Source organism: Mytilus trossulus, chromosome 6, assembly GCF_036588685.1.
Source record: "Mytilus trossulus isolate FHL-02 chromosome 6, PNRI_Mtr1.1.1.hap1, whole genome shotgun sequence".
NCBI lineage: Eukaryota > Metazoa > Mollusca > Bivalvia > Mytilida > Mytilidae > Mytilus > Mytilus trossulus.
In genome coordinates, this window is record NC_086378.1 from 22,552,867 (window position 1) to 22,570,177 (window position 17,311).

The following is a 17,311-nucleotide window of genomic DNA, read 5'->3' on the forward strand; positions in this document are numbered from 1 at the left end:
ATTATCTTTATTGCAAAAAACATGAAACCCTGACGGGTTAAAATGCAAATATAACAGATGCTTCAAATTTGAAGCAAATGAAAATCTTAAAATAATGTGACTGAGGAATACATGCACATCTTGCTATTATCATAATTATTACTGACACAAACTGACAAACATTTTTATCATTTCACTAAAATAAAGCTATACCCTGTCAATAAGTGTTAAACATTCTAACCATGATATGACTTGAGAAGAGTAAAACATAGAAGTTCTCACATTATTATAAGATTAATTCACATTAAGATGTGTATGGGGTCAACAGGTCAAACATTTTATAATTTGCTATGATTGGTTAATTCTCAGACTTTCAACAAATTAATGGAAACTGAACATCTTATCAATAACAAAATTCTATCATGTCATGTACATTGAGCAGAAATTTGTTTGTGATTTAGAATTTCACATTGAAATATATAAATAAATAATACAAATTGAATACTCTTTTTGAGTGTAAAAGTGTTAACCAAAGCACCTTTAGTATAAACAACAAAATGTGTGCCCATTTAATCCTTTTCAACTACCAAAAGAAGCATTCAAAGTTATAATTACAATTTTATTCTGCAAATATGAAATTATGAAAGATCAATTGCAATTGGGATTTTCCATGGTAACAGTTATCTATATTAAGCTAATGTATATATTACAGTAAACTTTTTGACATGTTACAGTAAACATGTGACCTGAAGATAATAACCAGATTTGGGCTTAAGCATTGGGTAAAGGGTGTTTTAATAATTTTAGAAGCACATGGTATTCTATAATGGTAACAACACCACATATCCTTACCTGAGCTATACCAGTAACACTAGATCTCTTACTGTTGGATTGTGTGGAATGTTTGACACTTTGTGGTTTAAAATGGGCAGCTAATGCTAATATCAATCTCATAATAGACTTCAGATTGCCATCCACAATATCTGAAAAACATTTAATGACAAAAGTTTTATTACTAGTGTATACATGTATATTATAACATAATTTGGACCCTTTAATTCTACTACAAGCAGTTTTCTGAATATATATGGTAATTTTACTGTTTCAACTTTCAAGTGACCTTGAGATCAAAGCTGTAAAAAAATTACTACTATCATTACGCAGCTAGTTTAATACTCAGTAGAATGAATTAACTAATTAATTCAGACCTGACCACTGCTTTGAGAACACAATGAAAACATCATCGATAAAAAAATTTATTTTCAGTCTAATATATAGTAGTTAAGGTACCCCAATGAATACTTATCTTCTAATCTGACATTGAATTCTTAACTCAATTTTCTTTATTTAATTGCATAAAATTTGGACAGAACTATTCAAATTTCAACTATCCTTATTCAATCACAGAACAATTTCTTAAAACTGTTGCCTCATTTCCTATAAAAATATTTCTAGTAATAATAAACTGAGGTCGCTTTGAATATTTTTACTAGATAGATAAATTTATTAGTTTTCAATTTAGCAACCTAAAGAATTTTACCAAGAATATCTTTTATATTTCTGTTATTTCTACTGGTCTAGATCTAATAAACATAAAAAAATATTCAATTTTATAAAATACCTAATATATGTATTGTTATTATAACCTGACAGAACTGTGCATAATTCATCGGGAAATTGTTGAAAGAAAAGTAATTTGCATAAACTACAGAGTAGTCAGGGAAATGAACAAGCATGTATGCAGGATGAATGAACAAGGATGGGAATAAGAAAATTTTAAAATTTTGGTAAAATGCTACACACAAATTTGAGTTTTGATAATCTTGTCAAATTAATGTAAATTTAGAAATTATTGTATTCATTTATCATGGTGAATTTCGAAGATTGAACAAAAATGCCAGATTAATCATGGTAATTTCATAATTTCAAAAAAATCTGCATACATATACCTGAATCGGATATCAGAATGCAGGTACGTATTAATGCCATACAGTAATACTTATCCAGTCCCATTATATGTATTAATTAAAACATCAAAATTATTTCTGAATTTACATTAAATAATAAATTCAGTAGTCACACTACATGTTCTTTTGTATGTTCTAATTAAAAAAATTTCAAAACATATTCAGTTTCCCGTATTATTACCTTTAGGATTAGTATGATGCATCCTGATTCTGTTGGTAGTCATGTAATGTAGAATTCTTTCAATATTCTCTCTCATTTCACCGTAACTAGACGGACAAAGATGGACACCACTCATGTGTTCTCCTCCTAAAAGATAATTTACAAAATACATATTGATGATACACAAGTGAAACTCTAAGCTATTGCTCATTAATGACACCCCACTCGCCGAGGAAGTTGTTGAGTTATGAATCTGAAAATGCATCACAGGGTACAACTGTTTGTTACATTATGTAAACCCTGAAACAAAATTTCAGAAATCCTTTTGAATTTATTCCTGAGAAAGATGCGACCAAAAATATCAATGGAACAGATGGAGGGACAGACAAGGTAAAACAGTGAGTATATCCCACAGTTTTAAAGCTGGCGTATAAATATTGATGTTTTTCAATAATACACATGTACATGCTTCAGAACATAAATGTAGATTGAGAATGGAGATGGGGAATGTGTCAAAAAGATAACAACCCACCAATAGGTCTTCAATTTAAACATGTATAGAAAGTTTCCCAAACAACATCAGTCCAGTACTGACATCTTGTGAGAGAAAAAAGTAAAGGTATTCAATATTGGCAAATCAAAAATTTAGAGTGTCCAAATCATTACTAAGAAATGAAATGACCCAACCTCCAAACATAAGTTGGAAAAACAGCTCAGTCTTTTATTTTTATTTTTATAATATAACTTTGTGCACATTATATTTTGTTCACTAATGCAATGTTGGCGCACTTATCTTATATATACATGTATAAGTATATACCTAAGAACCACACAGCCAGCATCATGGATGTTCTAGTACATGCAGTTGTACAATTCCAATGTCATTAACAGAATAGATGGTCAAAGAATGTTTACATTCTCCAGCTCTCTATTGATTTTTATATGTATTACAAACTCATGACATTCTTGAAACAACAATAGTTTCTGTACAAGGCTTTGAATCAATATATATAATAATTCACTATATAAGTTTATCAGCAATTGGTACATTTTTCTTTTGGATCCTTTGCCTAATATTTCTTGAGATCATGAATATGATGTGATACTCCTAAACTTTTATGAAGCAATGATGTCATATAGATAACAGGGCACCAACGTCATGTGGGTTGATGTCTACTGATTTGACAATGAATGCATGCAAGCAACATTAATAGAACCTAACAACTATCTTAATGCTTTGTAGCAATTAAAAGAACTGTTTTAACAAATACTTGTATCTCAATATTTTATTTCATTTTCAGCATGTTCAGGAAACAATTTGTTAGGACAAATTGCTTACACAAATATAATGGCATTTTAATTTTTTATTTCTATTTTTATCATCTCACCCTGTAATTTGGGGTTCAATAGTTATATGCTTGCCTATACTCAGTTTCAAAAACCAAAAAAATACCATTATTCTATACATGTAGTCATGTACATGTATGAACCCACATGACTTAATCATCTACATGTACCTCAAGGAGTCAAATGTATTTTTTTCAAAAGATATTAAAACTAATTATCACATATTTTGTACTGATATGTACGTTTTTGCATATCCAATTGGTTGGTATCAGCCCTTGGGGCCGATATCGATATCAGCCCTCGAAATCCATATCAAGACCCCGAGTTTAACTTCCGGTAACCTGTCAATCAAAAACTATTTGTAAACAAGTTGCTTAAAAATATGTGATAAATAGATTATTGCATGTCATTTTTCATATGGTCCCTGGTATCAGCCCACACCCCATATCAAGCCCTCGGGCTAAAGCCCTCTGGCTTGATATGGGAGTCTAGGGCTGTTACCAGGGCCATATGGAAAATGCCATGTAATAATCTATAAAGGTAGACCTATCAAATTTCTTTTCAGTATTTAAGCACAACACTAAAGTAAAGCACTATATAATAACAAATTATAGCTTAGAGTCTTAAAAAACAACTCATCTATTATATCATGTGTAACTAGATACATGTAATTTGATAAAAGCTTTACATTGTTGACTTTTCTGTCATTGACTTTAATTATAAGTTTTCACCTTTTATGATCATTTACTGATCAGATTTACTTTTCAAAGTCGATTTTTTTTCAAAATAAATTACAAAACCGTCACCTAGTTTTGAAAACCTTATGGTTACATTAAATGGTGGTAAATCACTAGAACTTTATGTGCTAGTTGCAAAGAACAAAACAATTCAAAATAGTCAATATCTACTACATGTATATGTATTTTGTGTATTTACAAAATTTTACATAATGTCATAGATCAAATTTATTTGTTCAGTTTATGTTCACTTGTGTATATATGTCTTTTGATTGAGTTAAGCCATTTCAATTGATGTTTTAAAGTGTGTCTTATTATAATGTGATGTCCTAAGCTAAGAATCTGATGTTCAGAAGTTGTTGTTTGTTGATGTGGTTCACAAGTGTTTCTTGTTTTTATATAGATAATTAGACCCTTGGTTTTCCCGTTTGAATGGTTATACACTACATGTAATCATTTTTTGGCCCTTTATAGCTTGCTATTTGGTGTGAGCCAAGACTCTGTGTTGAAGACTTTGACCTACATTTTTTGTACATTTGTATAATGGGGTTTTCTACAAGTTGCTACTTGGATGGAGAGTTGTCTCATTGGTACTCATACCACATCATCATATATCTATGTATACATGTATAGTAAGTAGAGAAAATGCTTACCAACAATTTCTATAAGCTCTATCATAGCTACTCCGTCTTTCATATCATTGCGTAGATCTTCGATCAGGCGAACACCAGGCTTCTTTTTCAACTGGGAGTTTACCCAAGCAACATATGCTTGTAGTTGTTGCTAAAAATAAAAAAGGTTATACATGTATATCTATCTCCTATAAAATATGGCTTGTTGTCTAAAATCATCATTAATAAAATTTGCAAAAAAATAAATAACTGGGATATGGCATTCAATATAATTAATTGACATACAATTATACAATATCAAGCAGTGAATATATATACAAAACGTAACTTTTTTGGACAATTTGATGTATAATTTACTAAATCGCACAACTTTGACTCTAAAACTGATTCAGTAATAAACATGTACATGATTTAGTAATATGGTAACCACAAAAGATGTACTACATGTATATATATAGATATAAGAAGATGTGGTAGGTGTGCCAATGAGACAACTCTCCATAACCCCATCCAAGTTACAATTTGTTAAATAGTTTTTAAAAGAAGGCAAGATCCCATCTGAAGACAATAGTTTTATTATTAATCAATTTAGGTAGAACTTTAGTTGCTGTGTCATTCTGGGATATATATTATAAGTACATATCGTTGGAAAAATCTAATGTCATTCATTTGCAAAAGGGATATTGCTACTGAGATAACAGGCTTATAACATGTTTGAGTTGTACTATATTCATATATATAGTTTATACATTTACATGATAGATGTACATGTACATCAACATTCCCTGTTTCCATGCTCAATTCTACATTTGCATAAGCTCAAAAGGAAATAAGGGCATTTATCTTATTTTGAAATCTATTTTTTTTGTCACTGACATGTTCCTGTTTCAACAGATTTGACAAAATGATAAATTATTAGTGTTTAAAGTTGCAATGATACATTTTGTAAATACAAGCAACTACTAGATCATCATGTTTAATTTAAATGTACTGTATCTTATAAAATTAATAAATTATGAAAAAGCAGTGTGTGTGTGTGCTTAGACATAAAAGGAATAAACAACCAATAAATACAGTCATTTCTGGGTTGCCAACTGTTGAAAGGAATCCAATACAATGTAATAGCTATAATTTTTCATTAACTCATCAAGTTATTGATTTTTCTTAAATCTACTAAACAATGTGACTTTGAAGTACTTCATTACATTAATGAATTGTTCAAACAAACTTCTGGTATGTAATTTATGCTAAGGCAAACAATCAAAGTGTATATACATGTACATTTACACGTACATAAAAGTTTTCAACTTTGTTTGATATGTTTGACCATGTTTGATAAAAAAAAAATGAACAATTTAAATTGTGAACATGCCCTAAATGAAATCTATAAATATTGACTTGATTTAATCTAATTATTTCCGATTAAACTACCTTGAAAAATATAACATAAAATCTTTCATGCCTTTCTTTTGATATTATACTATGTTTAACGAAACATAACAAGCACTAATAGGATTTTTGTTAAAGGACTAAAATACTTTTATCCATAACAAAAGAGGACAAACAACTTTATTTTCTAAACAAACATAACAGCCAGATTTACTTTCAAAGCTAATGGCAGGCCAGATTGACCCGTCTTAGGAATGAACACATTGTTCAAATTTTAAGACTCCATTTAAATATCAAAGTATTGTATTATAATATAATGTAGTGTTCTATTCCCAAAACCATTAAAAAGTCCTTTAGGTTAGGGGTTATCTCTTCTTGTCTGTCTGAATTCTAAAGTGAAAATTACAAAAAAATGATGTCAATCTAGAAAATATACTAATAAAATTAAACTAAGAACACTTTAAATACCTGTGTTTACTCATTTAAAACTCAAACAGTAAAAGTGTTATTCAAGTAAAATGCATGTTCAGACACTTGCCGACAAATATCACTTAAAGGCATATTATTAAATTTTTAATAATATTTTCTAAATCTTGTTAAAAATGTAAAATTATCTTCCTATTCATAATGTTTGCAAATGTTCTCACGATTTTAAGAGATTTTCCCAAGCATCAATTTGTAAGTGTATTAAAAGAGTACCATGTACAATACACTGTAGTCAGTGTTATTAATTTTAAAATGACACCGGGATGATAATTAATAATTTTTCAACAATATCTCCAAACAGGTGTAAAATGAGGCAAAAGACCACCTGTGGAGATCAATCTCATTACTTTCTACCATGTCATTTGCAGCATTGTATACATATCAACAGAAATCGGACAATTATTTATCAATTTCACTTCTTGATCAATTCCAAACAATGATCAAACATTTTACCAATACAGCTGCACCTTGTAGATTATTCATTTGACCTGAACTAAATGTCACTCCTATATAGCATTAACAAATATGGAATTTTACCAAGGAATTAACTTATTCATTCATTGTACAAAATGTATGTCAGCCTAATGTGTAAATATTTTCTGTTATTCTCATTTCCCAAGCAGATTTAAAAAAAGAAGGATGGAACATTTCAGGTTCATGTACATGTGTATCTAGAAACAACACTTGTTTTCCTGTTTTCCTTATAAACAAGAATGCATCATATGTGCAGGGTACATATACATGTACAATGACAGTAAATGTACATGTACATCTATAAGGATTATGTTTTAACAACTAACAAATAAGAATCAAGACTTTTTCCCAAAAGAAGATTTGTAAGATCAGTTAGGCAAAATTTCTTCTTATTTAGGTTAAAACTCTAGAAAAATATTGTGTCTTCAGAATCAGACAGCAAGCCTGATTCCATTATTGTACAAAAAGTATGTATTGTTTTACTGGAAATATTAATATTGACAATTATTGAATATACATGTACATGTATATATAATATAAACAAAATCTACATGCAATGTATTTACAAGTACGTATCACTATGTCAATTGCAAGAACATATAAAATCATGAATTTTGTGGTTTTGATCAATCAATTCTTTTACATATTTTGATAGAAATACTGTAAGCATGGTAATAGAAGTCACTATGTTTCTATGATGTACATGTAGGTCTTCTACAGGTTTATAATTGGTGCATGTTTCCTTTATTTATCATCATGATCATCACAACTTTTTGAAATCCAACATTGTGCAAAAGTGTTAGCTCCTTTACAATGTATATATACATGTACATGTACATGTACTATCCTTTTACTTAGAAGAAAAATCTCCAAAAGAAAGAAACAACCAGAAATGTTTAAAAGACTGCAATGTTGTTAAAACTTCTCACAGGACTCATATAGGTAAATGTAAGTATGACCCAAATCAACTATTGCACTGTACATTTATAGAGTAGGGTGCTCATTTTCGCCATATCTTTCCATGTTTTCTACAGTTTATGTTCAAGTCATTTTTATTCACTGATGAAAATGTGTGCTACTTTTTAGCCAAAATCTGCTACAAATGTATGATGTATTATTAAAAAGAAAAGGTATTTTATATAATTGTAGATAATAATGTGTTTTTTTAGAAATTTTATAGTCTCTCATAACTCTTTTTAGAGTGGCTTATGTTGTTTTAAATATTATTGTTATTTTATTAATGTATAAATGTATGCCAATTTTGAGGTGAGACTCTAATAAAGTATTTGTCTTGTCTTGTCTTGGGTTGTCATTATGTTTTTGTAGTATACTGATATTTCTATATGAATATAACTTCCAATGCAAAATATTTCTTACCTTGAAAACATGTTTGTTTGAAAAAATTCATCTGAAAAGTTTGATTAAAGGGTGTTTGAAATTTGCTGATTTTTTGTCAAAGGGGGACACATATTCACGTTTTTACACATATATTAAAAACCAAATAACTGCAGCTTTAAACAATGTTTATCCAATCAATTTCATTATAGATGAAAAGCAGACATTTCAAAGTTTTAAAGAAATGTGAAATTTGGGGCAATCAGTCAAAGAATTACTAAGAAACACTTCTTTGAAATCGTGTTTTTCATTTAGGAAACTGGCCGAAAAATTGTTGTTCGTTTTTCGGTCAATTGCTGTTAGTGCCGAAATTTTGTCTCAGTTTAAAAAATAATCATATTTGTTATTAAAATATAATTTACCGGCATATTTCTTCTATTGAAGTTTTTACACCTCAAAATCATAAAACGGCGAAATTGTGTCCACGGTGAATATGGGCACCCCACTCTATGCTCCTTTTGAAAGCAAAAGATGAAGTCAGGGTCTTGATTAATATTGTTCTTCATTTCTTGGATGCAAACTGAAAGCATTTTTTTTAAAAAATTATCGAAATCTTATTCTTAGTTTCATGACACAAACTAATTTCTAAAACTGAAATTTATCATTTACAAAAAGATCTTACTCTCCATTCCATCCATGACTTTGATCCTTCTTCGTCTGGTGACTTTGCAGGGGATGCCATTCCTCAGATTGATTTTACTTGTAATGTAAGGATTGGGTGTCGAAATAGATGATAAAACACCATATTTCATTTCACATTGAGATAGACAATTTTAAGTATACAATATATAATACACAGAAAACAGGAAAAGGTTATGTGTTCCAAGGATATGCCTTTTCCTGCCACTTCAGCCCAGACAGGTCTACTGTTATTTACTGCTTACATATAAACAAACTTCACAAAATTATAACTGGAAGCATGGAATCATCATTCTATCACTGACGGGAAATTTAGATAAAAAAGAGTAATTTGATTTTCACTGCAGGTTTAAAGGAATGTTCACAATCATATTCAAATCAAGTCATCGATCCGTCGGTTATCCGACTCACATTCGAATCAATAGTCTATTTTAATAAGGTTAAACTTTCAAAATTTACTCCATGTCAATCACAAAAACATATCCAAAGATTATCAAGTGCAAACAAATGTTCATGTTAGTTTTCGTTCTTTACATATCACTGAAATACCATATTTTTTGTGTGAATAAAAATGTAAACAAATCATTCGCAACAACCTGTGTCCGAAAGATGGCGCTGTTTTTAATTTAATAATCTCCAAATAGAAAAATATGTACACAAGATATCATACTTAAGGTGACAATCAGAATGTATAGCTTATCATTTACATTTCTTTTAATCGGATTTCAATAAAAATAGAAAGGTTAATTATTTCACAAATAATTTAGAGAGTATTTTGCAAAGAGTGCTGTCTCGAAAAGATATGATAAATTTCCGCGTTGTTACTTTTAGGCGTCACCTTCCTTTAGTCGTGGTTTTTGACTCGGAGGGGGTACATTCTGTTTTCTTATTTAATTCTGTATTTTTATCATTTTTCCTTTGTATTTAGCACTCCATTATTTTATTTTATTTACTTTTGTATCACTTTGCTATTATCCCTCCCCTTTATTCGCTATTTTTTGGCCCTTCATGTCGGATTTTTTCAGTGTTTTGTAAACCCTATCATAACCCTATTTTATCTTTATTGTTGAACCGAATTCTGATGAAATTTGCATGGGACAGTAAATAACCAGTACCAAGAATTATCTTTTCTTGTGGTATGCCATTTTCCCGAAAGAGAGAAAAAAAAAATCCCTTCAGTTTTTAAATTGTAAAAAATGAGCCGAAAACCCGGCAAAAAAAATAAGCAAGAACTGTAAAATTACATAATGCAATTGTGAAAATACAGTGTAAGCAGAAACTTGCAATACAAGTCCCTGGTGTAAAGCAAGCAGAGGCACATAATTCAATATTGTATTATTTGTCTCTGGTGTAAGTAAAGTCAGAGGGAGTCCCGGACTGGACTGATATATATAGTATGATAATTTTTTTTTTGTATACGAATAAAAGTTTTTATTTTTTGGTTTTACTTAAAATCACATTTTATAAAATCGAACAAGTAAACTGTCAAAATACTATAATTATAGTAAACTAATACAGAAATTGACATTTTTGAAAACACAGAAAATTATAACATGTATAAAAACGTGCAACGTTTAGAGCCAGGACCGGTTTCAGTATATGGAGACACATATGAAGGTCTGGATGGAATTTACAGAATAGAGTATAACTGTCAAAGGTGCAGATATTCAAAAATTAAGTATAAAGAAATATAGCAAAAATATAAAGTATAAAGAAATAAAGACAAAAAATGGAGAATAATGGGATGACAATATACTGAGAGAATATCTAATAAATAAGAAATGCGAGACCGACATATATATGCCCATAAGTAATAATATAACAAAATTTGATATTCGGCGCCAAGTGATTACTTTACTGATTTTCAAAAATAAACGATCTGACTGAAATTGAAAACCAGAGAAATGTAAGAAATCTCACGATGTTGAAGAGAAGGGGAAGCAACCCAAATTAAAATGTGAAAACAACTTGTTATAAATCGTTTAGGTTACAAGAGTCCTTGAAAACCTTTTGGTTATCTACAAGTATCCCGTTTAAATGAATAACCAAAAGGAAATTCAAGTATAAATTCGGTCATAAAATGTTTACAACCTAAGATACTAGTAAACATAGCAGAACTTGAAACGTTAAGAATTTCAAGCATCTACTGATCTAGCAATATCTATTTTAAAGAAATATGTTCTGTAAAAGACAAAAAGATAAATGTCCATGTTCTATACAAAAATACGCAGGAACCCAATATATACATTCTAATAAAAACTGAAAAATCAACCCTGAGTTTTATTTGAGATAAGAGGGTGAAATCGGGTTACCAGTAGTAAGGCTACGTGACAAGTTTGTTCCACTCCATCATGTTACTCTTTTCAAATCCGTTGTTAAGGATATTTGAGGCAACGACACCAAACATAGTACATGAAGATACAAAGGGATCTAACAGGGTAAATACGAATTCTTTACTCAAGGATTTGTATAGTAAGTGTTACTATACAAATCCTTGCAGCATTGCTTTACCAAAGACCCGTTTTAAGTGAAAAAAAGATTGACACATGAAATAAGTTATATACTATGAATTTTTCGGTCTTTAAAATTATGAATGGAAATGGGAATTGCGTTGAAGAGACATTCGTAACATCAACCTGACCAAAAAGCAGAAAACAGCAAAATGCCACCAATTCGGGGGGAGGGGGGGGGGGGGGGGGTCTAATTAAAATACAGAACTCGGATCAGATTGTCAATGGGTCTTCAACACAGAGTATGTCCGTAGGATGCAACAGATGTATAAAGTGTTATTTTTATTTAGTAATTGTAAGGGGAACCCGTTAAAATCTCCGATCCTCTTTCTTAACAACCAACTGAAATATTTTATCACTAACTGTCTCCCATGCAACAACGTCCTTGTAGTAAATCAATTTGAGACGAGGAGGGAAACTAGCGTTGTTTTAAGCGTTATTAGGTGTTATAATACTTCAGGTTTAAGTGCCAGTCAGTTGTATACCTTAAGTGTATACCATGTATACTGGGTAAGTCGTTATAAACAAACAAAATATTCAAAATCTTGAAGACAATAACGGCATTTGTTTTGTAATAATATTAAAAATCTTTTAAAAAATTCACATGTTTTGTAATTATATTTTATAAATCCATGGGAAATGTGGAAATTTTTTTTTTTTTTTTTTTATCTTTTAATCATATTCAATATCCGGTAAACTGAATTTGTATTTTTTATCTTAAAAATGCATTAATTTGACTTTTCAAATTTTCACCTGTATCAGTGAACACCTGTCGAGATCAGGTGGTCAAACCGGATCTTGATGTCTCCACTATGTTCCCTAGACAATGTTAGGACATCATAATTGTGGGAATAACAAATCTTTAACTGATAATTATAGATAATTAAATAAATGGAGTTTTTATGTTGTCCACAGATAGTGTGTACATGAACCCGAACTTAATGTACATATAATGGACGTGTTTGATAAAACGATCAGGGGTACTGAATAGGGATAGTTTCAGTGACGTATCGTAATAGTTGTACATAGTTCTTTTAGTATTTTAATAATATTTTATTTTAGATATAGTCAGGTTTTGTCCATAGCATGTCCTTAGATTATAATATATAGCAGTTTCGTATTAGTCTAGATGGCTATGTACCTCATTGACATTGCGACACTCTCCCTGGTCAGTTTTTTTTCTGGTATGTTTGATAAAAACGATCATGAAGATATAATGGTATTTCAAGGACTCATAATTCATTAAAGGATTTTTTTCAAAAGTTAAAGAATACCGTTTTCCCTTGAATAAATTCAATTCACATTGATCTATTCTTTACCAAAACGCCATATCTTTAAACAATACTATTGATTAACACCTTGTTTTATTCTGACGCAAAAAAAATAAATAATTAAATACATTTGTATAGCTATGTGCAGCTATTCATGAAAACAAAATGTATTTGAAAATTTAAAAAGTCGTTAAGAAACAATTTCTAGCTTTCAAAACACCACAATAATTGTTAAATATCGTTTATATAAAGGAATGGTTATAATCGCTGACATGAAACCGTTAAATGAACCGTAGCCTTATAATGGATAACTTTCAAAGACTCTCTTTACCTTTACAACTATTAAAGAATGTATCAATTATTTAAAACAGCCTCAGACGCAAGGGTCAGACCATAAGAGAGTCATAAGACATATAACCTAAAATCATATCGATTCTTTCATTTATTATTTATTTTTCATTATATTTAATTTCTAAGTCAACTCGAACAAATTGTTTTTACTTTATTCCGTTAAGGAATTTGTATTGAACAATTAAACTTTCGACACGAACAAATAAAGGATTTAATTTAATACAGATTTTTGTATTACAATAACTTGCATGAGTAGATATTAAATATTTAATGTTTTAATTGTGTAAGCATACATGTTCAATGATTAATACAATTATAAAACATTTGTCATATTTAAATACCAATATAGTAAGTTGCACTAGGCAATTGGATTAAAACATTACTAATTCCAAAAAATGATCAAATTCATACTAAATATAAACTTTGCATGGCCAACGTACTAATGTATATGAGTCATGCATATAACTTCATCAAAACTCTTTCTCTCTCTGACAAAGAAGAAACTGGGACTATGCATGTACTTTTGATCCAAGGATGTATGTTAATACTGAGAAAAAAACGTCCTCAATTGGTCACCGAAAAAAGTGTAAAACCAAAATAAAATACATAATTTTTGCAATACCTCTTTTTTACATAATACTCACCTTTTTCTGTATTACAGATTTGCCTGAATCAGATGTTGTATTCCCACTCTGTAAACTCTCTAGGGTTGAACTAGAGGAATCAGAATCTTGTTCTTTTGCTGAAGATGTGGCCAGTGGTGACGGTGTCGACCCGCGAGAACGTAGATAACTTTGTGTTACAGATTTTACATCACTGTATATCGCTGGTTTTAATATCTTTAATTCTATTCCTTGTTTTACTCTCGGTGAAAATTTAGATTCTGGATTAATTGTAGAATTCTTGTCTCCATCACTGAATTTCGATTCGGCAACAATTTTGCTATAATGATGATTATTATTTAAAATTCCATTACCTTTAAACATATTAACACCATTTCGTAAATCCACAGTATTATTTTGAGAATTTTCACATTTTCCTGTGATTTTCAAAGTTGAATTCCTGGATGAATTTAAATCCATCATTATAACAATTCCTTCATCTTGAACTGACCACGACTTATAAACTAATGAAATTGATAAGCCTCGATAATTTGTGGCATGTAGCGTTTGATATACGACACTAGCTATGGGTCAATGTAGTGATTAAAAGGAGATGATCCCTGATAATTTGTGCAGGACGGCACAATGGAAAATGTTTCAACGAGCGTCGTGGGTCGGAAATCAACTGTGTAAGAGTAAATAAAGCGATAGTATCAATAAACTGGGGATCGCCACAGGAGATTTACTAATTATTTATACATGTTTTGTTGTGAAAGCAGGTTAACGTGTCAACAATAAACATCAATATTTTATTGGGGTATTCGTAGTACCCTTTACAATAGGTAAAATAACCTTTGGGGGTAGCAAAGGAGGGACTAAAGTGGTTCAAAGTGTTTGTTACTATTGTGGGATCAACCAGGTATATAAGCTTCTTATTGTCAAATAATAACAAAGAATTTGTTCAGGTAAAAAAAAAGATTGATTTCATTGAAAGACTCTCTAATGAAGGCCAAACATTTAGAACTACAATAAAAGACAAAAAAATAACAATGAGACTTCGTGTCTGATCATAATTTTTTTCATTCTTTTGTCAATATTTACTCATTTCGACGGTATGTCATTCAAAACAAAAGATTGTTATATAGATTATAGAACAAGAGATATTTTTAATATCTTTAAACTAATAGGAAGGTGTTCCATACAACCTGCTGATATAACTGATGCATGATCAACAATTATCATGAGTGACATGATGATAAAAAGGATTTTTCAATCAAACAAGACGCCGTAAATGATCGAAAATAATAATCAAAACCATACAGATTGAAAATAAAAAAAAAACAAAAAAAAAACGTGTTTGTGTGTTTTGTTATTAAACTGCATATTAGTATTAAAAATGATCACAAGGTGCATTCATGTTATAAACCACACACCAACCCGCGCCACCCAACTTAAAATAATACGTCTATAAGTGTGCTGTTGATCTTTTTATGTTCTATAAATTCGGAACTTTAGTAATATAAATTTCAAAGTAGGAATAGTGCAGACTGTTTGACACCAAAGAGATGAGTTCAATTTTTCGAGTGTGAACTTTCCATTACTTTGTAGCAACATTCGAGCAAAGACTACATATGCAGTGGCGGATCCAAAACTTTTCACAAGGGGGGGCTCACTGACCTAAGAATAGGGTTGGCGAAGAGGAACCTTAAGGGATCCTGCACTTGAAATCAACTATAAGTACCTATAAGTATGTCTGGGGCAATAATTCACTGAAAAACACATCAACAGGTTTTTTTAGGTTATAGATCTTGTCGTGTTGGTCATTTTTTGCATTTGTACACTTACAACCTGCAGGCTTCTAAAGTTTTGAGACAATTGAAAGAAAATGCCCCCAAAAAAAATCAACAGTCATGTGGCAATAACTCCTAGATAGACAGATCGTTTTAACATGCTGATCATTTTTCAGTTTACTCAAGTCTTGAATATGAAAGTTGTTTCAAATTCTTCAATGTCCTTGAGCTATTAATTTTACTAATTGATAAACGACTTTTTGTTTACAAATTTCCTTGGACTTCGGTATTTTTATTATTTAATTTTTAGTCTAACATCTTTATTTTTTTTATGATAATGCATGATATTTTACGGACAATTGCTCCAACACAGACTGCAAATATTTCCCCCACCTTTCATGGAAGATATTTTTTTTAGTGCTGAACCTTTTGCAATGTACACTTTAAAACGAATATCTGTACTTTTCATGATAACAGACACCAACAGCAAGGTAATACATATCAATATTTAGAGGGAATTATACTTCAAAAACATGAAAAATTAAGATGTTCTCCAAATTTCTGGTAGAATTTTTAGCTTTTCGTGCTTATCATGTTTGCAATTTACACTTGTATATATATACGAATTACCATACTTGTCAAGAAAACATTGTTTCGTTTTATTAAAAATAACATAAGTATAATGGTCAGTAATACATGTGTTGAAAATAGGTTCAATGCATTACAGATGGAAAACAATCGTGATCAACGGAAGATAACTCGAACTCAAATTTTTAAGTTGCCCAACAATTAATAATTTTAAATTCAAAAAGAAATCTTAATCGTTCAGTGGTCACGAGCCCTTTGTTTAACACAATAGCAAGGAATGCCAAAAAAATGTGGACATATTTGTCCAACATTTACAGTGCAGATAAAACTTTTTCTGACCATTTCAATTATGTTAGTTTGTTCAACAATTGCTACAGTTTGAGAGATATAACATTTTTTATTTAAATGTAATCTTTATAATAAGGAAAGAAAACCCTTTCTGGATGAACTCTTTGCAAAATACCCATATCTATCCCAAATATCTGATAGTAATCTGCTTATTTGGTTTATGTCAAACGATAGCTTTCATTTTAACTCTAAATTATGTGAATTGCTATCCTCATTTTACACATTGAGAAACTAAATATTTGCTTAACTGAAACTTATAAGACTTATTTATAGTCCTCACCAGTTCATTGTAACATTATATACTTGAATTGTTCTTTTCTGGGCAGTAAGAGTTATCCTTCGTTCCATATATATTAACAATGTAGGCAACTGACTCTCCTCATAAAAAAATACATTTGTATTGGTATTTTTATATGTATTCTATTTTTTCATTTACATGTTGTACTGTTAAATCAATCATCCTTAATCAGAACGATAGTTGTATGTGTGAGTGTATGCAAGTGGGAGAGAAAGGCTTTTTATTTTTACTTTGTGTGATTAACTGCTTGTTATAAGCCCTATGATTAGGAAATAAAATATCTTTATCTTTATCTTTATCTTATAGGCCGAAACTATAGTTTGACCTTTCAAAATGTATGTTCGATTT

At 30.1% G+C, this 17,311-nt stretch overlaps 1 protein-coding gene across 6 annotated transcripts in view; it reads right to left on the reverse strand.

The window, feature by feature from the left end:
- LOC134720933 (dixin-like) overlaps nucleotides 1–14,624 on the reverse strand; it is a 34,578-nt gene extending 19,954 nt beyond the window's left edge. For 2 of the 6 annotated variants that reach the window (XM_063583515.1, XM_063583513.1), the window contains exons 1-4: nucleotides 13,982–14,622; nucleotides 4,844–4,973; nucleotides 2,128–2,253; nucleotides 832–962 (exon numbers count right to left, since the gene is read on the reverse strand). In XM_063583515.1, coding sequence (XP_063439585.1) covers nucleotides 832–962; nucleotides 2,128–2,253; nucleotides 4,844–4,973; nucleotides 13,982–14,422 — 828 coding nt within the window. In that variant the 5' untranslated portion in view covers nucleotides 14,423–14,622. Of the gene's footprint in view, nucleotides 1–831; nucleotides 963–2,127; nucleotides 2,254–4,843; nucleotides 4,974–9,188; nucleotides 9,830–13,981 lie in introns of those variants that run through there. The other 4 variants (XM_063583518.1, XM_063583517.1, XM_063583514.1 and 1 more) reach the window with 3 other exon arrangements.
- Nucleotides 14,625–17,311: the final 2,687 nt, after the last annotated feature.